The 23,660-nt window shown below is 37.8% G+C and overlaps 1 protein-coding gene across 3 annotated transcripts in view; it reads right to left on the minus strand.

Annotated features, from left to right (window-relative positions):
* Nucleotides 1-8,811: 8,811 nt before the first annotated feature.
* The window catches only part of tfeb (transcription factor EB), a 35,968-nt gene continuing 21,119 nt past the window's right edge, over nt 8,812-23,660 (minus strand). For 2 of the 3 annotated variants that reach the window (XM_081358003.1, XM_081358004.1), the window contains exons 3-10: nt 22,781-23,046; nt 18,434-18,721; nt 17,621-17,713; nt 14,617-14,734; nt 13,708-13,764; nt 13,121-13,196; nt 12,844-12,991; nt 8,812-12,288 (exon numbers count right to left, since the gene is read on the minus strand). In XM_081358003.1, coding sequence (XP_081214129.1) covers nt 11,779-12,288; nt 12,844-12,991; nt 13,121-13,196; nt 13,708-13,764; nt 14,617-14,734; nt 17,621-17,713; nt 18,434-18,721; nt 22,781-22,981 — 1,491 coding nt within the window. In that variant the 5' untranslated portion in view covers nt 22,982-23,046 and the 3' untranslated portion in view covers nt 8,812-11,778. The remainder of the gene's footprint in view (nt 12,289-12,843; nt 12,992-13,120; nt 13,197-13,707; nt 13,765-14,616; nt 14,735-17,620; nt 17,714-18,433; nt 18,722-22,780; nt 23,047-23,660) is intronic. The other variant, XM_081358005.1, reaches the window with a different exon arrangement.

Raw genomic sequence — 23,660 nt, forward strand, 5'->3', positions numbered from 1 at the left:
AATCATTTTCTTGCATTCTTCACAGTCCTTAGGGTCTGTGAAGAAGTCCTTAGGGTCAAGCACCAACTGAAAAAATATGAGCACTCTCTTCTTTCTCTGTCAATTAAATTTGTATGTGCCGAGTTGATTTTATATCTCTATATATTTCCATAGGCTATTTCAACTGGATAATAAGCTTTAAATGAAAATATTTCATGAAAAATGTTGCATTACATGTTTGGTGTCATATAAAGCCTCTGGTACCCCAAACATACAGAAAATTAAGTCAGCCTCAACAGAGCCTGACAGTATGTTTGTTTCCCCAAATACCCACAAAACACCTAATAAATTATGTACAGTTGCAACATACAGAACATGAATTTTGCTCTCAGGCTGCAGTCTGCTCTCAGGCATCATTTACTGACCTTAAAGACACGGTGAAGTGTGAACCACTGCTTCCCCCTGTTGGTTCTCTGGGTGCTGGTTTCTGCAATGTCTTCTGGTTGCTGGATGGTGTATTTAGTCTCTCATCTGCATATTGTTCTGGTGTTCAGGTGAGGAGATCTGTTAGCAAGGCCCACAGGGAGGAATATGGGTCTTAATCAGGCTCTGCTCTGGTTTATTTAGTTTGGAGATTCATTCAACCAGAGCGGGGCCCAGGAAAACACAGCTGGAGGCTCATCAGAGATATACAAACATCCATCATGTAACATTTAAACACATGAGCGTGCAAACAGACACACAGACAAACAAACATGCACACTGGACAGCAACATTGTAATAATTACATGTTTTTAATAAATGATCAAACATAAATAAGCAATTTGCTTAGTTATAGCCTATTGTACAACAATATTTAATTTGTTAAAGGCCCACTGAAGTGCCTTGAAACTCGCAGCATTATTCAATGTGTTGACGTAATTTCCATAGAACAGGAAGACAGGGCGGGACATATCGAACAGCTCCTCCCCTTTTTAAAAATAGCCAATAGCATTTAGTTTATATCACAGCTCGGCCAGAGTCGTTGAGTTCGGTACTTTAAACTTTCAACAGCGTTTCTCAGAAATTGCTTCCTGCACCTTTAAAGTCCGCGTGAACCGGAAGTTGCAAACGACTTTTCTCCAGTGTTGTGACGTATTTCCCAGTGAAACGGAATATTGAACAGAGGGCAGGGTTTTACTCCAGCGCTCCTCCTCTCCATCTCTGCTCATAACAGACTAACGGTTTGAGGGGAGTGGTTAAGCGTTTTCCAACCCAAGTCCTCAAACCTACGTCATCAGGGAAGGTCCTCCAAAGCAGAGGGGAGGGGCATTTTCAGATTTTGATTAAAGATTACGAAGCCAAAAAAAAATTTTGTGTGGATTGACTTGCATGGATGAATTGTTCACCACAAAACGATCAATTTAGGCAAACAAAGTAGCCTAAATATGGTCAATTTTGATTTCATGTGGACTTTAATAAATACTGTAAAAATATATTGTTCATTGTTAGTTCATGTTAGTTAAATGTACACTTTGTAACTTTTGTAACTTAACTACACTTTTGTCTTACTCTGATTCACTATGGTAAGTGTATTATAAGAGTTTATATTTAAGACCTATAGCGGAATGGTTTTCACTCGGCCCTGAATGTCTTGTCATGTCCGTAACTAGAGAAAAGTTGCTACGGCTAATGTGCTTCTCAAACGGAAGGCTGCATCCTAGTGAGGCTGCGTCCTTCCTTGTCCAATCCTTCGGAGGCTTGTAGGATATATAGAGTCCTCAGCATTAAATGCTAGAATGAGATGGTTTAGTAAGTCCGCATGGCTGGATCATACACGTTCCCACCCACGGTCACAGCTTAAAAATACTATTAAAACTTAGAAAAATACTTTGTATTAAAGTCTTAATATTAACTGGCTGTCTATTAATACAATACAGTCAATGATAACTGCTGTGATCCCCCCTGTGGTTTAAGTGTTAAGTGATTAATTTACACCAAAACTAAAGATGCCTTTATTTTCGAAAACATTTCCACCGGTTCTTTTTGTGTGAATTGGAATGTGTGCAAAGGATTGTGGGTGATTGAAGGAAGCAAAGGATACACTTGAAGCATCCTTCAAAATGACACAAAACAAAGGCTGCCTTCCAAGGATCCTTCAAAACCTTCAGATTCAGGTTTGATATTTGGCCCATTCTTCCAGTCAGATTTGGTAACAGTTAACATGATGCTTGTGCAGGTTTCAAATGACGGCACTCAGTTGGGTTGAGATCAGGAGTTTGTCTGTTTAACTGAAGTGTTCAGTGATTTTCCAAAACTTGAAGCATGAAACGATTTTAAGCAGGAAAAGTCCTTTCATTATGAATGCACTTTAAAACCTTTCAGCACTCCTTCTGTAAACGTTCGAATGACACAGGGGTTGATCAGCGCGGGAGCTCACAGAGCAGAAGAACCCCAGCCGGAGCTACCGTGGGCCTCAAAGGAAGCTCAGATCCATCCTTGGGGCAGCCTAGATTGGTTACACTGGGACAGAGTGGATTCTGCGTGGGGGTCTAATCTTCAAGGTCATTCCGTGGTTATAGATGACCTTCTAACTAATCCTTTACAGCACTAGTACTAAAAGAGACCCTCGGCAGCAGAATCCCATCTTTTATTCTCACTCATTCCCTTGTTAATTACCAGCGAGTTGATTTGATCTCTCCATTCTATAAGTTGTAAATTGACCTCTTATTTCCTGATTTTCAAGCCCAGCTTACTTAATTAAGCCTATATGAAAAGAAGAAAGAACCTTGTGAGACATCGGCAGGTCGCAGGCGGCGTCGCGAGGGAGAATTGCGATCTGTGCCGGATTAAAGAGTGATGGCATTCTCAAGGCTGAACAATGTCATTTTCCTACCTTCTCTCACCTCTGCTCCTTTGGCCTCGACTCACGTTCTCTAGACGCGAAAGGGCAATCAGTCTCCCAACCATGTTAATGCAGAAGAGAATTATTCACCTTCTTTTCTCACCCCTGCCAATTTGGGCCTCCGTCTGATGGCGGATTGAAATAAGTCAGGAAAAAAAGTATTAAATATGTAGTGGAGTCTGCAGCGAAGGAAGAGAGGAAGATGACAGGGTAACTACCTGAGAGGAAGCTGTCACCGAACATAATTGACCTTTCTGGGAGGAAAAAAGAGCCCCCATTTACTTCTCTGACACAATCCTCCATGTGTCGATTGTCCAACTTTATTATTCTCTTTTTGAGGCTCTTCTCTCAGGACACGGAGTTTGGTCTCATTTCCCTCATTAAAATAGGCCACCGCAGACAGGCGGAGGTTACAATTGATCATCTCACCATAAAGAATACATAACCTTCAATTTTGCACCGAATCCGCACGTTCAGTGCTTTGTGCATTGGCAGAGAAAATGAGCTGTCAATTTCTCAAGACAAGATCATAAAAAAGCCCCTGATGAATAGTGTGGTAATGGATAAGTGTAGGATCAATAAGCAATATTAGAAGTTTTAAAACCATCCAGTATGCATAAACCTTTACGAACTTCACAATGTCACTTTGTGTTCATAAAAGTTTTTTTTACTGTCTTGTGAACAAAATGTGATAAATTTATCCCAATCTGTCAGGTTTTACAGCCTCCAGCCCCCTCCTCCTTACTGATCTTGACACATGCCTATTAAAAAGGATAGAGGATAGATAGAGAGATACATGGGGCTAAATTACCTCAATCAGCCGATATTTGCCCTCTGCTCTCTGGGTTTAAACCCTGATGATACACTGCCCTGATAGGCAGGGTTCAGGAGAAGCCCTTGGAAGAACAGAACATGATGGAAAAAGCACAGACGCATGTACGGAGATGTCATCTGATGGCGGAAAGTGTCAGATAAAGAAGTCATCTTTCCAGGTTTTAAGGGAGCAAAACAACTGTGGTTACCTGGGGCAGTTTGGAAAGATTTAGATGGATGGATGGATGGATAGAGTCCTGCCATGTGCACAGCAAGAGCAAATACCACAATTTTAAAGATACAATCTCCAACACCTTTTACTCTGACAGATGAAAAATAGACCACACTTTCACTGTTGGATATCCAGACCTTATTTTAGTGAGAAGAAAAAAGCACGCAAGCTCCACATAATGGGCCTTTTCCCCCCAGTTCAGTCTCCTTTCAAAAGTGCTGCTCTTTGACTTTTTCTTTTCTTTTTTTCCCATTGTAGACCACACTCCATGCACACAATCTATTACATACAGTAGGCTACCCTCTGATTGATAGTTCATACTTTTTTTTTTTTTAGATAAAAGGCCTTTTATAATTGTACCTAAACATTATTTTAATGCAAAAATTGTCCATTACAATCTACAAAAATAAATTCGTCTTAGCAACAAACACTGCAATAATATTGAACACCTCTGATATAATTTTCACTAAACTCTATAACTGAGACGGAAGACGGCGCTAGCTGCATTTGTATGAAACAAGAGGAGTCTGCGGAGTGATACGAGAGACATGGAAGTAGCGCCGGTTTCAGGTACACTGTTTGTTGAGGCAATAAAAGGACCTATATTTGATAATCTTCCATTTTTTCTAGTTTATATGCCGTTATTCTCCTCCACCCCCCTTCTGCATGCCATCCGAAAGCTCTTCCAGAGCACCAAAGAGGCTTTTCTGCAAAGCACCAGAGCGGGCAGGAAATGTAGAGCCCGCCCAAGCCACCTCTAGGGCAGACATGCTTCAGCAGTGCTAAAACCTTGTGGCGTAACACTAGCCCTCCTGTACCTTAATTTATGTTTCCACATTTGATTTTTCTCTTCCTCAAACTTACAAGGTTTTTCGACAGGAAACCACGAGGAAGTATGCGCTGGTCAGGCATTTTTGCATAGTGTTTTGACGACGACGAGCAGGGGGAGGAAAATAAGCCGGAGGGTGAATTAAGGAATAAAGGTGTATGTGTATTGAGGGGGGTGGGAGGAAGGATTCCAACAAGCGGGCCATAACATCTCCACACTTCAAATCTACAGGGATTTATTAGATATGGAAGTCCATTAGCATCATAAAGAACAGGCAGTGAATGGCGCTTTGCCAGGGCTGGGGCCTGAGGAAGCTTAAAGACACATGGACGTCTGGATCTGAATAAGCCGATTTGTCTTGATTTAAGCACAAGAAGGGCTGTTTAACTCAGATATGCATCTTCAGCTCTCAGAGTCTGAAGGAAGGTGAATAATCATGGGGCAGGACTTGAGAGAAGGAAGACCACCAACAGTCCACACTTGCACGGCACTTTCTTTATGCCAGTGCCCAATTTGATGCAGATGGTAGCTTGGCGAACGAGTGTGTGAGTGTGTACATGCATCCACGTGCACGGCAGAAGCAAATACGGTCTTAAAGATACAATCTCCAGCACCTTTTACTTTGACAGATGAAAAATAGACCACACTTTCACTGTTGGATATCCATTTAGTGAGTAGAAAACTACATGCAAGCCTCACATTCAATGGGCCTTTTACCAGGTCCAGTCTTATTTCGAAAGTGCTGCTCTTTGACTTTTTCTTTTTGTAGTTTTGCATTGTAGACCATACTCCATGGGAATCTGGTCAAATCAGAAGCTTGCTATAGGGTATGCCTCAAGTTTTTATTCTCATCATCAAATTCACATTGCTTAAGCCTATAAAGCCAACATTATCATATTTGATACATTCATTTCTAAGGCCCTCTAAATAATTAAAACCTGTTGCACACAATCTGCATCCCTTCTGCCCAATGATTGATAGGTCACTTTTTTTTGCAAGTAAAAGGCTTTTTAGTTTAATTGGAAATGTCCACCTTCAGGTCGAGGTAAATGCCTTTTTTGCAGTGAAATCTTTAATGATTTGGGGATTTTTTTGAAATAAGAATAACTTTTATACTGTTGGTAATATTTTAAAATGAAAATGTGTTAAAAAAAAAGAAAAGTTTTTCTGACTATTTCATGTTTTAAACAGCTGGTCTTTAACATTTAGAATTTAACATTTAACATTTTTTTTTTACAAACAATTTTGGTATTTAATAAATTTAATATGCAATATATAATAAAGAGCACAAATGAATAATAATAAGTTATAAATGCATTAAATAATTCTTTTGGAGTGTGAATTGTGTGTTTCTATTATTTTATTTAAACGTTTAGTCGACTTTGTGTGCTTTTTATTAGTTTTCTTAATATTAAAATAGCCTATAGCTCCAATATTTCTTTTTATTACAGCTATTACCGAAAATTATTTTTAATCATTTTAGTTAACAGTAACAATACTACTAGGTAATTCAGGTATTCCATTCATTCATTCATACAGAAAATAGACTGTGCTGAGTATGCATTCTATAGACTGCAGAAACTGTAGTGAAGTAAAATGATAGTAGCCTACACTATTCTGAATGTTTTCAGCTTTCAGTAATACACTTTTAACAAAAAAAATCTAAAAGCATCCATATAGTAATTAAATAAAATATATTTTGTTAGCCTATATCAAAAGGTCAGTTTAATTGACGCCAATCATAAAGAGCAGACAGTTGTTCTCAGTCTCTGTTTACAGTTCACTCGTTTTAATGAAGCAACACAGTTCTCGAACAGAACGTTTCATATGCGTGAGGTGGCAAGATGACTGCAAGCTAATTATTCCTCACCTCGTCCTATTTTAAGCCTCTCTTTATCTGGGATAAACCGCCCTAATAAAATTGTATTTAAAAATAGGTTAATTGCATTGCAGTGCTGTTTCTGTAATTGTTACAGGAAGTAAATGAGGTTGCACTGAGGGAGTTTCACAGTTCTCTGGTGCCCCCTAGAGGATACAGCGTGTTTTATTTTTTATTTTTTGTGTGTGTGTGTGTTTTTTTTTAGACTGCTTTAGTCATACTTCCCAGTTCCCACGGAAGATAATCTCTTGATTCACGAGAGTATGGGGAAATTAAGTGGTTATGGCAGATTAGTCCAGATTGATGCTTGAGTTAAGTAATGAGTCCATGTTCACATTTAATCTATTTATACCCTTGAAAAATTAGTAATTTGTGCCAAACCAAATAAGTATGGTGCTAAACACATCAAGCTGCATGCTGTTCATGTCATTGATATAAGAAATCCGATGCAAGGTATGCTAATAGTATTGGTGTAAGACACAAAACAAAGAGGTCAGCTCATCTCTTTTTTTCTTTTCTTTTTTTTTACGGCGATTAGGATAGGCCTACTTTTGTACAACTTTTTGTATATCTTTTAAAAGTGTGTACTAGTACTGAAATCTGAAAACATTCAGAATAGTGTAGGCTACTATTATTTTACTTTACTACAGTTTCTGCAGTCTATAGAATGCATAATCAGCACAGTCTATTTTCTGTATGAATGAATGGAATACCTGACTTACCTAGTAGTATTGTTACTGTTAACTAAAACTATTAAAAATAATTTTCAGTAATAGAAATGAAGCTGTAATAAAAAAAAATATTGGAGCTATAGGCTATTTTATTAAGAAAACTAAATAAAACTAATAAAAAACACACAAAGTCACAAAAAATCAAATCAAATAATATTAAAATGGAAAATATAAAAATCTAACTCAAAATAGTCGTAGGCTAATAAATCATATAATAGTATAAAAAAATGAAATTCAACACATCTTTCCTAACTAATTTGATTAAACAGCCAGAAGTTGAAATTTGAAACAATCTGTTGCCTATATTTAAAATAAATAAATAAAATTAGCCTATACTACCGTTTCAAATGACTAAATCACTATATGAATTTAACATTGTGTAATGAGATCATGTGACAATGCATACTGATTTAAATGTTTATCATAATTAATTCTATTTAGTAGGCCTACGCAGTATACAATATATATTGCTCCAAATTCAGTCAGCATTTAACTGACTAAAAGTATTCCATTCCTCACATAGTTAAAGATGACTGTTTTAATTCAGTTCAGTATGCTGGTGTAGAGCGCCCTCTCATGGCACTTTCGAGAAACGGTCATATCCTGAAGACCATTAAAACCATTAAAACATTTTTACAGTCTATGATTAAAACCCATGGCTACATCCGAAATCTCATACTTCATATAGGCCTATAGTAGGCGAAAAACAAAAGAAGTGTGTACGAATTCACCCTAATAAAAGAGTAGGCAAAAAGTACCCGGATGATCAACTACTTCCGGCGAGATTCTGAAGTGTGCTTATGATCATAGACAGTAAGCTTATGATGGACACTTTACTATCCCATGAGGCCACGGGAGAGGATTCGTGATGCGACAACTTACGCTGGTAGGTCACATATTCATAATGTTATTAGAAGGAAAACGGATATTATATTCAAGTTAAATAATTTGGGCATATTATCCCAATGAAAATAATAATAATAATTGTATTTTTCTTGTACAACTTTTTATTTTGGGGAAGTTCCATATACACAAGAGGAAATTGTCAGAGTCCAAGCCAAATTTCATCCACTTTCTCCAGGAGATCAAAGACTACAGCACTTGTTATGAGAATATTTTCAACAACAACAAAAAAAAAATAAAAAAAATAATAATAATTAGGGAAGAAAGCAAGCTTTTTTCATTACTACAGTGGTTTGAATTAATGAATGGGTGTTCTGCACATCACTGACATTTTTCTGTACATTTCTGTATACGGTTGTATATTCTGTTCTGTTAATAAATAAAGGCTGGTAGGTCACATGATAATGACAATATGGCGGATGTCACGTCCTGGATACTACACACATTCGTAGTAATTTAAGTAATAAATTACTAGAGAAGTACGTACTCTAGAGAAGATGAGATTTCAATTAATATGCAACCCATTATTAAGTGCACAAAACACACAAGCCAGTCAATATATACCATCAACTTAAATACATTTAATGTGAGGTGTCATTTACTTCCAGAGATTTATGAAAGAGCAAATCCCATAAACATGACACGTCCACAGTACTGCAACATTCTAAATGCCTTCAGAGGGTTTTGGTAAAAACTTGAGACACATTCTGTTTGTATTGTCTTTCAGCATGCTGTATAATGAAATGCCAAAGTGTTTTTTTTTTTTTTTTAATCATCAAGATATTTTACCAAAGCACACTCTTTACTTCAAGTGATTTATCTTCTCAAACCTTCTCATTCTTGGCGCATGGCTAAAACAAAACAAAATGTCACACAAGCAAAATTAGAAGCCCCCTTCCTGCTATGCCATCCAAAATGCCCTTGCTTATTTTGCAACGCTACTCCTATTCTAACTAACCAAGTCAAAGATTTGCATAGAGTAACGAACTCTTAATACGAGCTGTCGGCTGGTTTTAACTCAGCTGAATTCGGTGTATGACCCAGTTAGTCATTCACCTGCAATAATAATGGATAAAATACACTATCACAAAAAGTGTCTCTAGTATTTTCAATACTAATTCATGAGGTTTGAATGGTGCTGTTTCAGCACAACTGTACCTTTAAAACAATAAAGCAGTAAAACAGGGAGAGGTGGTTAGGCAATAAGACACTGGAGGAGCATCGTGCTGTTTCTGAGGACAGCGCATAGGTTCTATTAAAGCTCATGTTCAACACAGCCACCTTAGTTTAACTGTACAATACATAAAATTCACATTCTCAATGTTTTAATTAAAATTGAATGAAAACAATGAATCACTACTCAACAGTATCACATTTCCTCAACTGTCTTTTTCTTAAAAAAGGAATAAAATCAATATAAAAACAACATTACACATTGTTCTTTAAATCTCTTAAAAGTCTAATGTGTTTTAACGATTCTGTACACACAAAAAAAGAGAAAAGAAAAATATAATATGGCTCTGCACTTGCCACTTGTATAATAGAATGGCAGAAATATATAATTTTTTTATATTTTAATGGCTCGGCAGTGATAGAAAAAATAAAATAAAAAAGGTCAGATAAAGTACATTTAAATGGCTTAGTGGCATAACACATTCGAAATAAAACTCACTTCATAAAATCTTTATAATATCAATAAAATTAAAATAGTATTTTTTCCAGTGCTTTGGGAAGAAGAAGAAGAAAAAAAAAAGAGAAAACCTATAATAATACATGTACATTTTCTATATATTAAACATCCTTCAGTGTACAGCTCAAAAGCTGGATCAAATTTCATGTTGATCCAGGTTCCCTGAAAGGCACCTTGGGCTGTATGAACTTCGGTTGGACAAACGGGCGCTCACAGCTGTCGGCTTTATTTTACAGCGTGCCAATACAAGAGGGCATTTCAGTGTGTGCTTGAAGAATCCGGCCTTGGCTTTAAGGCACCTTACTAGGAGTGTGTGGCAACAGGACTAACTAGTTCATTTATGTTGCATTCTGCTGCACTGTCCACTGAACGTACTGTCACACTAGCACCTGGTCTGGCCTGCAAACAGAAGCCTCAACATTGCTTAAAGCAGCTGTATATATCCATATCTATATATTGTTGTCTATATATATATATATAAAAAGGCTTTTGTTTAAAATTAATGCTAAAAGGTAATAGAGCAGGTTTCTTTGATACCTTTATTTCCAAGTCTCTCCATATTGGTGGAGAGTCACACCTGAGTATGACCTGTCCTTTTTCTTCTTGCATTTCTCTGCATGGACATTACAGGGCCCTCCTAGAGTTCCCATACACTTTAACCAATGAATTTTCCAGGGCCTTTAAAGTTTCAGTGTCACTTTTACAAATTAATTTAAATTCAGACTGTTTTGTGAATCTGTATAACTCATTAAAAAGAACCAAAAAGACCAAAGTCTTAGGACTAAGATTAATACAACTAAGATTGTATTAATGTATTAATCTAAATGAAGAAAACACAATTCCTTGATATTTCCAGGTTTTCCATGGCTGTGGGAACCCTGTCCTTCCTGCGTTTTGATAAACTGTCTGAGGATAAGCTGCCTTTGCATATTGCTCTGATAGAGCAGGCACTGTGTTTAAGAGCTCAGATGTGGCGGTATAAAAAATAAAATGCTCCAATAATCATTTCTGTCTGGATTTAGAGGACATTAAGTGTGACAGTCTCACTTGTGGGAAAGGCTGACATGTCAAAGCGAAAAATGTATAATTCTACAGATAGAGAATGTGAGTGTGTGGTTTGGACTGTGACAATTCTAGGGTGAATAAGTGTATCTAAAAGGCAGATTTAAATTTGTTTGGACTATTCAAAATATATACTGATATATTGCAGGGAGTGTAAAAGTTCAGACTCAAAACAGCACTATTTCATAGCCTTCAAGACAATCTGTATGTATCGGAGTACATATTTTTGTACAGTCAGACTGGTAACCTGAAGGTTACCGGTTCGATTCTCAATACCGACAGGAAATGACTGAGGTGAGTGAGGCGCCTAACCCCCAATCGCTCCCCGGGCGCCACAGCAAAATGGCTGCCCACTGCTCCGGGAGTGTGTGTTCACGGTTTTCAGTGTGTGTGTGTTCACTACTCACTACTCCTAATGTGTGTGCTGCGCACTAACTTGAATGGGTTAAATGCAGAGGACAATTTCCGAGTATGGGTTACCATACTTGGCCTTCACATGTCACAAAAAAGTTTCAATATAGGACAATTCTGGGTGACAGAATTCAAGCATATCAGTTCTCTTTGTTTAGTTGAATGGATCAACGTGCGTGACATTTGTGGAGCAATAAATGTCAGACTAAAAATTAAAAATGAGCTAAACTTGAATTTCATGGAGGCAGGACGCATCAAAAACGCACCTTTCCCCGTTAACAGTGTGCCAGACTAAATGCAATATCTGTATGTGTGTGTGGTGGCATCATTTGAATGTGGTGCAGTGGCACCCAAGGCTGTCCAGGTCACAGTATGTCCGAGTCCTCAATGCTGAAGCTGCTACGGCGGCTGCTGTCAACAGAAGCATCGGGGGACATGGCGGACAGCAGCGGGTCTCCTCCCAGCGGCGACAGGGCCTCTTCCATCAGCAAGAAGCTTAGCTCGCTCTTCTTTCCCATCGGCGCGACACCTCCGCCCAACGAGCCGAGATCCCCCATGCCATCCTGATATCCCGGGATGCCGCCGTTGCACAAGTCCAGCGACTGGGCATAGTCAAAGTGCTGGGAGCTGCCCACTGCTGGGTACTGCAGTGGGGGCTGGGGATGGAGGTGTTGGTGCTGGTGGAGTTGAGGGTGGGACAGGGGCTGCTGCTGCTGATGCTGGGGGTAGTGAGGAGGGAGATGGGGCTGATGCGAGAGGTGGTTCTCTTCAGGGCTGCTCTCCTGCTTGACGAAGGGGTTTAGAACCTCAGTGTTGTTCAGGCCCGATGGAGAGGTGCTGGGGAGGCCGTGCATTCGGGCCTGCCTTTCAAGCTCCTGGAGAATAAGCACAAGAAGATCACAATAAGATGGTCAGTCTCTCAAAATACCAGTTCTCATTTTTAATGTATTTTTGTATGATGAGTAGGGAAACACAATATATTCATACCATATTAGTTATGTGTTGGTTTTTAATTTATTTGTATTGTTCTATATCCGTGTTATTTTAGGATCATTGAGATACTATTAAAGTTTTTATTAATAGTTTCAATTTATTTGTATATTTTCCATTCAATTTTTGTTAACGTTTTCAGTAAATTTTATATTTTTTTAATGTCAAAATAATTTTTTATTTCAGTTTTAGTTATTTTAGTACATCAAGTTAAACTAAATAAAAAAATGAGAAAAATAAGTTTACGTTATTTTATTTTAGTTAAAAAAAGATGGACGAACAAGGAACTGATATGGTTTAATATGGTTTTCAGTGTTCATCTTGTTGCTAGGCCAATTGTTTTCAATATTGTCACAGACTATTATTCTTAGCGGATGCTTTAGGTTTTATTTTTGTAATGACTATATTATCTGTCACGTAAGTCCTGAATGAATGTTCACCTGAATACGAATCCACAGCTGTTTGTTTGCCATCTCCATCCTCCTGAAGTTGTTCTCCACCTCTCTGGTTCTATGGATGTCTTTCTGCATGCGTTTAATATACTCCACAGAGGCCCTCAGAATAGTGCCTTTATTCCAGCGCACATCCCTGAACACAAGAGGTTCCAGGAGGTCAAGTGCTTCTCAATGAAAGAATACTAAAGTTCATCTCCAAGCCAACAAAATTCACATCTAGTCAGTATGAAATTAAATACTCAAATAAACAACACAAACTTACAGGTCATTGGTTTTGGGAATCATGGTGCCCAGCTCCTTAATTCGATCATTGATGTTAAACCTTCTCCTCCTTTCAACTAAAAGAAAAAAAAACATGTTTGTTAGTATGGTAATACTAAAAATTAGTAGTATTAGGAGAAAAAGAGGAATCCACCCCACTCTTTCTCATACAGACTTTCATTTCTATAGCATGATGTCTGACCTTGACCATCATGTGGCCATTGTTTTTTTATTTGTTTTCTGACTCAATCTAATGAGGGGAAATGAGATCGGTTCTGGTGTGTAAATTGTTTATAATGCACTAGCAATATATATCCTCTTATGCCAAAGTACTTGGGAACAGGCCAAGCTTCTTATTGTACAACTCCAATACTTGTGAAATGCCACAGGCAATTACATTTTAATGCCACGGCAGCAGGATCTGTCTGAGTTAACGATAGACCAAAGTATAGTGCGCTGTCAGCTAAATTTGCCCAGAGGTGGTGGTGACAGGGGGTGTCAATGGCAGGGCACTAGCGGAGATAGTGTACTTTAAACTGTGAGGGGTTGTAAACTGAAAGAAATGAGGGGGGAAAAGCGCATACTCACTCAGGTTGTGGTTGTCTTTCTTCTGCCTCTCTTTAGCCATTGCCCGAACTTCAGCATCTTGCCAAAAACAAAAGGCAATGCTGTCAACTAACATGTTTTGCTACACACGCAAATGCTGTCAGAACTGGATTTATGAGGCTTTGCAATAGTGGTGATAAGTGACATTGCCTTGGAATAGTGAAATGTGCTTACATTTTAACCAGCAAAGTTTCTCTCGTGTCTTACAGATGTTAAGCAGTGTCTTTTAGGCTCTGCTCAATTTCCAGTTTTTTTTTAGGTTAGTACGGCAACACATTACTCAAGACACAACACTCATGATATAAAAAATAAAAACAACACATTTTTTTTAGTATGATCTAACATTCTCATCAATTTGATATCAAATTTATGTCATGTTTGCTTCCCATAATTCAAATCACTTACATACACTCTTTTTAAGGGTATAACCTACTATATACTACCAGTTAAATGTTTAGACACTCTTGAATGTATGTTTTTCATGTCATATAAATTCTGTAGATGAAATAAATCAATCCTACATTTGGATTTCTTAGCAAAACAAATGTTTTCAATATTTATATATATATATATTTATGTTTTTTTTTATTGGGAAAAACAATAAGGTGACAGGAAATTGGTTGAGAAAGTTAGTTGACAAACTTTTTTATTTTATCTTATTTAATTTGATACATTTTGATACATAATTCCTATTCTTTCGTTTGTTTTATTTCACATGGATTATTTTTTTTTACCACTAGTCTAAAATCTGGGAAGTAGTGCTAATAATGTGTCTAAACTTTAGATTTTTGCTGGAACTTTTGATGCCATAGCTGGAATTGTATGTGTTTCCTAACAGTAATGTCTGTGTGTGCAACAGTGCTTTGTTTTGTACATTTCTAGAGAATGTACCTGACAGCTCTCTCTTTATGGCCAGATTTGCAGGACAGGAGTTGCTGGTCATGGCAATAGCTGATCCGGACATACCTGGCCCCGTGTACACATCCAAATGGCTGCTGGACAGCGGGAGCTACAGTGCAAAAAGAGTTATATGTGAGTCTTGGTGAGTAAGACGACAACAGCTGTATTTAAAGCTACTAAGACAAAAATCTTTCAAACCATTGAGTATCAGTTAAACTAAACAATGGGTACAGTTGACAAACATATTCCCCTTTATTTGAAGACTACTGCATATCCTTACTGCAATCTATGCTTTACTTACTGGAGAAGATACAACTAGTTTGTCTTGCAAATGGCATTTTTATGAAGCTATATTCAGCGTAACCCTGGTAAATCATCACAATCACTAGAAACCCAATAAACACTCAGCTTATCTCTAGAGCAAAGCCATAAACACTTGAGATAATGGAGATAAAACAAAAAAATATCACACTCGGCAATTGCTTCTAGGTGAGAGAAATGATTGACTATGTTCTTTCTTATCTGGGTCTTTATAGTTTTATACCAGTTGTATCTTTTATTCCATCTTAGTGTCAGAGTATAATTGTAAGCGAGCCGGCTATGAGCTCCTAATGAGCCGTGACAGATAAATCAGCTCAGATACCTTATCACAGAAGCTACTGTGAAGCACGAAGGCAAACAAACACAAATCAACAGTAAAAAAAAAATCAGCAAAGAGAGTGCTGCCCGTTATACGAAGCCATTACTTCTGGATAAACGTGCAACCACCGTTCCATAAATCCTTACGATTTTCTTACGATCAATTTCTCAACGAAGCACGCCTCAGTGACATACTGAGAAAACAGAAACGGCTCATTTAGCATTTCGGATGCGATAAGAGAAACCAAGAGGAAAGTGTATAAAAGAGGGTGTGAACTTATAAATGCTGCTTCCTGACAAACAATGGTGATGATTCAAAGTATGTGTATGCACAATGCAAAGTGTTTGATGTTTGATCGGTTTAGGGAATTCCATCCTTAGAGATTTTTAATCACTGATCAAAGAAACCGTGATCAAAGAGGGACATGGTCAACAGGGTCAGAGGCGGCCTTTGCGGCCTCATTAGGAGTTGAAACCCCACCTCTTCACCCCCAAGTATTTTCCGACCTTTAAAAACCCTAATGCCCCACAGAAAAATATAGTTTGCACACTAAATATTGAGCAAAGTGGTCGATGTACCTCATCAAATCTGAGACTATTTACACCATTTTGCTTTTTCAATGGCCATATTACAAATCCACCAGGATTAGGGATTTAATTGTTCTGTGGATATGCATAATAACATCATTTATCAAGGAAAAACTTTGCATATGGAAAGAATGGTTGGGAAAAATGGCAAGGCGTATGACTCATTCAGGTAAATATGTTGCTGGTAAACAGAAGAAAACCAACAGTAGCACTTCCTTATGCGTGATGATTCCTGTATGCAGGAGACCAAGTCAGAGAGTCTGGAACCAAAGATCAATCATTACAATGGAAAATAGATCCTTAAGAACACTGATCAATAGGAGATTCAATCAGACGCATTCACTCAATATTGTAAAAATTAAATTCTGTTAAAAAGAATATAATATAATATAATTCTGTTGTATTCCAAACCTGTATTGCTTTTTTTCGAAGTTTTTGTCTATATAATGAAAATCAGTGGGGTCCAAAACAACAATGAACCCCACTGGCTTCCACTGTGTGTCCATGTTTGGAACACCATGAGGAAATGACAAAAAATTTAATTAATGGGTGAACTATCTTTTTAACAGCTGAAACAGTTGTACTCAGTTGCTCCCCTGCAGGTCCACCTAAACAACAGCCATAAACAACGAGCCATTTACAGATATATGAGCACAACTTGCTATAAGTGTCCAGCTAAATGTGTGTGACAAGGTTACGGTGTCCTTAAAGTGTCCATGGCATTTGCTTTTTTCTCTCTAGTCTCTCTAGTTTCTAGGAATCAGACGCACAGAAACAAATAGCAGCAAGACTAAACAACCCCACCCCCCTCTTCGGCCTGCAGAAAGGAGAGTGATGGGAAAAAGTCGGCCTTACCAGCTGAATCTTCTCTCCATCGATAACCTCCACAATAGCATAAGTTTTATTTGTGTCTTTCATATTGGCCTCTGAATCTTTCATTGCTGCACACACTTGTCGTTCACCCTAGACCTCTCCGAAGAGACTAACTTGAGCCGCCCAGGGACCTTCTCTCTTCTACTTTCTCCTAACCACTAAACACTGAACTTTCCCCTATCTGGACTTTCAGCCTCCCCTCCCCAGCCCTCTCTCTCCCAAACCTCCCCCCTGCTCCCCCACCTTCACGAAATGCCTTGTAAACAAGTTGAACTCTAACTGAGAGCGGCTTAATTGTTAATGTTGGGCAGTTACTTTAAATACAAAGCACAGTGCTCCCACTTTCCTGATTTCTAACGCAATGTCTTCCCTTGAGTAAATCAGGCCACGATTTTAAGTCAATTAAACATTTTAAATACTTAAAACATTTCCCCCGAGACATGTCGAAGTAAGCTGGCAAGGTCCCAATATTAGTTATCCAATAAATCCAGCACAAAAAATTCAGCAGGCAAAGTTCTTGATAAGTCTAAACAGAAAATAAGGCATTCTGAGGTTGCATGAGAGAAAAACAGTTGCTTCATTTTACTGAGATGGTGCTTTGCTATAATTAGACGTGACTTTTGGAAATCAGACAAAGATGCTTTTCATCCCTATAACCCTGATAAAAAGCAGCACAACAAATGGATCCAGCATAATTCCTCCATTGTCAAAGTACGAGGTTGCGGGGGTTTCAAAAATAGACCTATTCATAGACAAGACGACGCAGACTGTGCATCACAAACAGGAATTATTCACTCAATTTTCCACTTACCTTCTGGGATTCAGTGATCTGTATTAGTCACAGGCGGCAATATCAACGACTAAAAGGCCTGAACTGAGTGAAGTCTTTACTTACTGTGTTTGGCATCTGGACCACGGGGTCAATATAAGCCTGGATGTCATCATAACTGGACTGCAGGCTGATGATGTCATCAATAACCTCATCCATCTTGTCAAAAACACATAAGGAGAAGACACTTTAGACACCTTGTGCATTTGCATTCTACAAATTATGTACACTTGATTACTGAATTGTTTTGCTATAAATTCTCCAAAATAACTGTGCGGAGTAAATATCTAAATATAATATCACTGAAAATTACTGGTGAAAGATGTATTCCTCTAAAGAGCCGTACAGACATAATCCCTCTGTAGCTTAACTCATAAAGGTTGTTAGTGTGCCACAAGCAAACATTCACTTAGTATCCCATAGGATTTGGTGGCATTGGGAGACCAAAGTCTGCTTCGTTCCAAAGGGCCATCCTGCCCTGGGTTCCCTGTCACTCTTTAATCTGTAATTATACCTCAACAGCCATAATTGGCCACTTAAACTCCAATGACAATGGAGTTAAGTTAGTTAACACTCTGACCTTTATGTGCACCTGGGCAAAAAAACACCAACCAAGGGTGAGAAATGGAGAAAATCATAAAGCGTATGAAAGACGAGCAAGATATTGTCATTTACTGAACTTTAGGTTTCTGTGAACTGAAAGAGGAACTATGGTGCTAAATATAAAACTGTGACAGATATACAAACTGTAAATAAAATGCGTTGAGACATCAAAATTAATAATTGATGAATGTGAAGATATGTTATGGGAAAAGTATTTATTTCAAACATGCCTGGACATGTTTCCAACCCACAACTGTATGAAAACTAAGAAACTACCTCATTCTCATGGCTGGAGCCGATGTTGAGCATGGCCATGGGACTGTTGGGTGCGCTGTTCCCAGCGGAGTTCATGAGCTGCTCAGTGCGCATGCAAGAAGAGGGCATGGTTGGTGGGACGTTTCCTGTCTGACCCTGGGGCATGGTGGGTGGAGAGGGCTGTACCAAGCTTGTGACAGCGTGTACTACCTGCTTGGTGGCATATGTGGTGGACAGGTACTCCTTGACTTGCTGCCGTTGAGACTGTCGAATGTGGTAGTCTGTGGGGTTCTCAAGATGGGTCTGCACCTGTAAAATATAATATGATATGATATATGACATAATAAAATTCTGTCATGTTTTCACTCTCTTGTCATTCCAAACCTGTATTGCTTTTATAATATAATAGAACAGTACTAATAGTAATAGTACATAATAGTACACTTATGTTCAAAAGTCTGGGATAAGTAAAAACCTTTTTTTGAAAGAAATTAATTATTTTATTCATCAAGGATGTATTAAATTGACCAAAAGTGACAGTAAAGGCATTTATATATGTAACAAAATTTCTATTTCAAATAAATGCTGGTCTTTTGAACTTTCTTCAAATCAGATCATGATTTTTGAAGGATCATGATACACTGTGATAATGGCTGCTGAAATTTTGAAATATATTTGAATAGAAAACAGTAATATTGATTAAAAAAACCTAGAAGTCACTAGAGAGACTTCTTTCAAAAACATTCTCCAAATGTACGGTAGTGGAAATATATTTTGACAGAAATGTAAGAACTGTAAGAATGCAATACCTTGCAAAAGTACACAAAACACAAAAGTATTTAAAAAATGTGTGCATCATCTGGCAATATCATGTCTCATGACTTACTATTCCAGTGGAAAGTACAGTGTTTTTACTGTCACCATTACACATTAGAAAAAAAAAACAAGCCAAAGCCTTCAGTCTCAGCCAGCTATGTTTTAGAGCCACAGTCATAGATGGTTATGTAACTGTGGGGTTTAAATCTAGGCATGTACGCAGCACACAGGGGCCAGAAAGAGCCTCTAGAGAGGTTCAATGAATCACGCAGGCACCTGCTGGTGGAGGTTCAGAGCGGGGGTGACGTCTGACTGGACTGGCCTCATTCTTTCACTTCAAAGCCAGACTGTCTTTAACTGAGTGATTTAGTACACAAAACTGACATTTGATAAAATGTGTGATAGATGTGCAGTGATGAAAAGCAAAAGGATTTAAGTGTAAGCAAAGCAACATATTGCCTGTGAACTTTTGCATGACTGTGCTCATATTTGAGCGAGCATTCATACCAACAAAATTGAGTTCCAATGCCTGTATACTGATGGAAAATATTAGCCACAATACATCAACCACATTCCTGAATGAAAACAAGCCTCAGGATTAGTGGATGAAAGCCTTTACTCTTCAGCTTGCAAATTATTCAATTTCAGTCCAATCACTTGCATTATTTAACTGAAAGATTAAAGAACATGATGGAGCAAGTAAAACTTTTATAGGCAGTGTAAGTGAAGGATACAGGACTCCAATTTACACACACAAGCTGTAAACCGGGGACAGTGTCTGGGAGGGCAGTTCCCTGGTGTTAAACCTCTCCGTGAAGGCTATGTAAGGGAATTTTGGGTAGAGCCAGTTGCTCTGAGCTCTCAGAGGTGAAATTACAGAAGGTTAGTTAGTTGTGGTTAGAAGTGCATCAAGCATGGAGCTCTTCATTACATATTTTTATTCAGTCTAGGAACGGTGGTGGTAAATGTCCAGCTAAATAATACGCTCTGTGTGAAACATGAGCTACTGTTGCTTAATCCCGAGGTAACACATGGTTGGCCGCATGGGAAATTAGCAACAACATGCTAGTGCCACAAGTTATTGCCACTTACACTCAAGAAAGTAATGCTACTTTGGTCTGAGCAAAACAGAGGTTTGACTATGCAAACAGGTTCCGTTTGGCTCAGTTAAAAATTATAACTAAAGAACGAGTCGACTGATATTACTTTATGATCTAGATACAGATTATTTTTATGTTTGATTTATGATAACCAACATGCCAATTGTCAGATGTCATTGAATTTAAATGATGCACTACAGTTGAAATGTTTGGGGTCAGTAAGTTTTTTCAGCAAGGATGCATTGATCAAAAGTGACAGCAAAGACATTCATAACATCACACAAGATTTCTATTTCAAATAAATGCTGTTTATTTTCACTGTCAATTCCTGTATAAAATATATCATGGTTTCCACAAAATATATTAGGCAGCACAACTTAAATGTTTTCAATGTTTCTTGAGCAGCAAATCAGCATATTAGAAAGATTCCTGAAGGATCATGTGACACTGAACACTGGAGTAATGATGCTGAAAATTCAGCTTTTCCATCACAGGAATAAATTACAAGTTTAAATATATTAGAATAGAAAATAATCTTTCCCAAATATTACAGTATTTACTGTACTTTTGATCAAATAAATGCAGACTTGGTGAGCATAAGAGACTTCTTTTAAAAACATCTTACTGACCCCAAAACTTTAGAATGCTTTTAAACACAATTAAACATTAACATATATAAACTCAATTATTTTGAGTCTCTATCTCTATTGTTAATGGTTCCTAAGTAATTTATCAGATATTACTTTCTTAAAACCTTAATGTTTTTAGTCGCCTACCACACACAAAGTTGTCGAGCAAGTACAGTAACAAAACCTGTTACTGTCTATTCAAAGAACCACAAGAAGTAACTACAATAAATGATTAAATAACTCTACAATAAATTCCACAGCCTCAACTTTCTAAAGCTTTACAGATCCTCCCCAAAAAACTGTGGGGATGTTTTGTCAGGCTCTAAAAGAATTTAAAACAAAAAAACAAACAAAAAAACATCCGGATAAAAACTTATTGTAGGTGAAGTACAAAGTTTCATAACATCGCACACAAAATTCCATGTATGTACAACTGAGCACAGAGTCGCTTTCTTTAAACTAACTGATAACAATCCAGGATAACAGATGGAATCAGACAGAAACTTGTCACCTGAAAGAATGTCTTCCTGTGTGTTATCTCTGTATAAGTCATGTCAGAGTCACCCTTCTTTTCTGTCTCTTTCCTCTTACCTGGCTGCTGTTCCACCGCATTCTTCTACAAATATTCCTCACTTTGTTTTTGATCTTGGTTGAAATGTAATCCGGCACACCAAAGCCGTGGTCAGTCCTGCACGACCCACTGACTTCTGGACTTTGCCCACTACTCTTTCACCGCAATACAAGAGGAGATTACCAGAGTACTTAATCTTGCCTAATTTGGTCTTCGTGCACTCCTTAGAACTCATTCATCCAGTTGGGACCACTAGGGTGGCCGGAGCACGGCTAGACTACCCAATTGAAGGCAAGATTAGGGTCTCATGGGGGAGCTCTTTCATACTACAGAACACATAGCTGCACAATGATTAGATGGAATTTGGCAAGATTTAAGGGAGAGGGCATTTCTTATCTTAGCTTATCTTATTTCCCACAAACACCTATCAGGCTTTTCATGAAAACCAAAAAAGGTTTTCAACTAACAGACATTTTTCACATTTCTGGGGTTCTCAGAAGCAGAAGTGTTCATAGTTGGGTAAACTTCTATATTGGTGAACAGAAACTACAAAAAAAAAAATATATTTTTTTTTTCCCAATTGATCCAATATCAATAAATAACATCTGAAAATGAATGCCAAGGCACTAAAACACAAAAGGGCAGATTTACTAATAGTTTGTGCCCGTGCAAACCCTCTTTTGGCATTTAAAACTGCTATTAGGGTTTACTAAAGACTAAAGACACGCAGTGAGAACTAGACATTTTTTTTTGCGGCTGACCTTATTGCATATGAGATTATTGTATTATTGCACCTGTCAGACAGCAAAACTTATGGGCGGAGATTATTTATTTTGGTTTGCACTTTGCAGTAGTCAATTTAGTGGTATTTCCGGAATAATTTTTGCAGCAATTGAATTTGCTCATTCTCAGTAGATCACTCGCAGAAATTTCCTCTCCCATCTGCGTTTTTATTAGATTGCGGGTCCGTGTTAATTTGCTGTTTAGTAAATCTTTCCCAAAGTGGTCTTTAATGTACATTAAAAAAAAGAAAATATAAAAAAAACTTTGCTAGAGTTTATATTAATTGTGTATTAATAACTGTGGAAATACATCAATTGTGTATTAATAACTGTGGAAATACATTATCACAGTATGCGAAACCTTTAAGATTATTGTTGGCTCTTTGAAAAAGTGCTTTTTTCCTTTTTGTTAATTCGCTTCATCACACCCAAATTCGGATGAGCACACACAGGATGGTGGATGTACCTACTTTTAGCACTTCAACAGGCACCTGCATGGGCGCCTGGAAGTGAGTTGGTGCGCTGATGGCTGATGAGGGTGCAGTTTGGCCAGGAATGCGAGGCTGCATGTAATGCATGGGCGCTGCCTGTTGTTGCTGCCGCTCCCGCTGCTCCTCCTGCTGCATTTGGTCCCGCATGAGCTGCAGGCGCAGTCCGATGCGTGACGACATGGCTGGGGGACGCGGGGGGCGGGCTGCTGTCGCCGCGCAGTCCAGCCCGAAGAGTGGTGGGGAGTCTGCAAAGGAAATAGTTACAGGAAGTGAATATGAAGTAAATGGATCCAGAGAATTATACTTTATATTTATACTGTTTTAAAAACAGTCTCAGTGACAACATTTAGTAATGTAAAAAAATAAAAAAATATATATATATATATATTTAGAATAAATGCTGTTCTTTTGAACTTTCTATTTGTCAAAGAATCCTGAAAACAAATTCATGGTTTCCACAAAAAAATTATGCAGCACAAATGTTTTCAACATTTATAATAATAAAAAAAAATTAAGCAGTAAATCATCATATTAGAATGAATTCTGAAGGATTATGACACTGAAGACTGGAGCAGTGTGAAGATTCAACTTTGAATCACATATTTTAAAATACGTCTTGCACTCTGTATCTGCATTTGTGATCAATTAAACACTGCCAAAAAATATATATATATATATATTTATGCTGACCCCGAACTTTTGTTATCACGAAATAAACCCTGACAGGGTGATCAGGGATATTATTATTAATAAATTAATTTATAAATAATATTATAAATATTTATCTTTTTTGAAACAAGCTACCATCTTCAAACACAGCTACATGGTTAAAATGGATTCTCCAGCACACACACAAACA

The sequence above is a fragment of the Scardinius erythrophthalmus genome (assembly GCF_964197995.2).
Source record: "Scardinius erythrophthalmus genome assembly, chromosome: 25".
NCBI lineage: Eukaryota > Metazoa > Chordata > Actinopteri > Cypriniformes > Leuciscidae > Scardinius > Scardinius erythrophthalmus.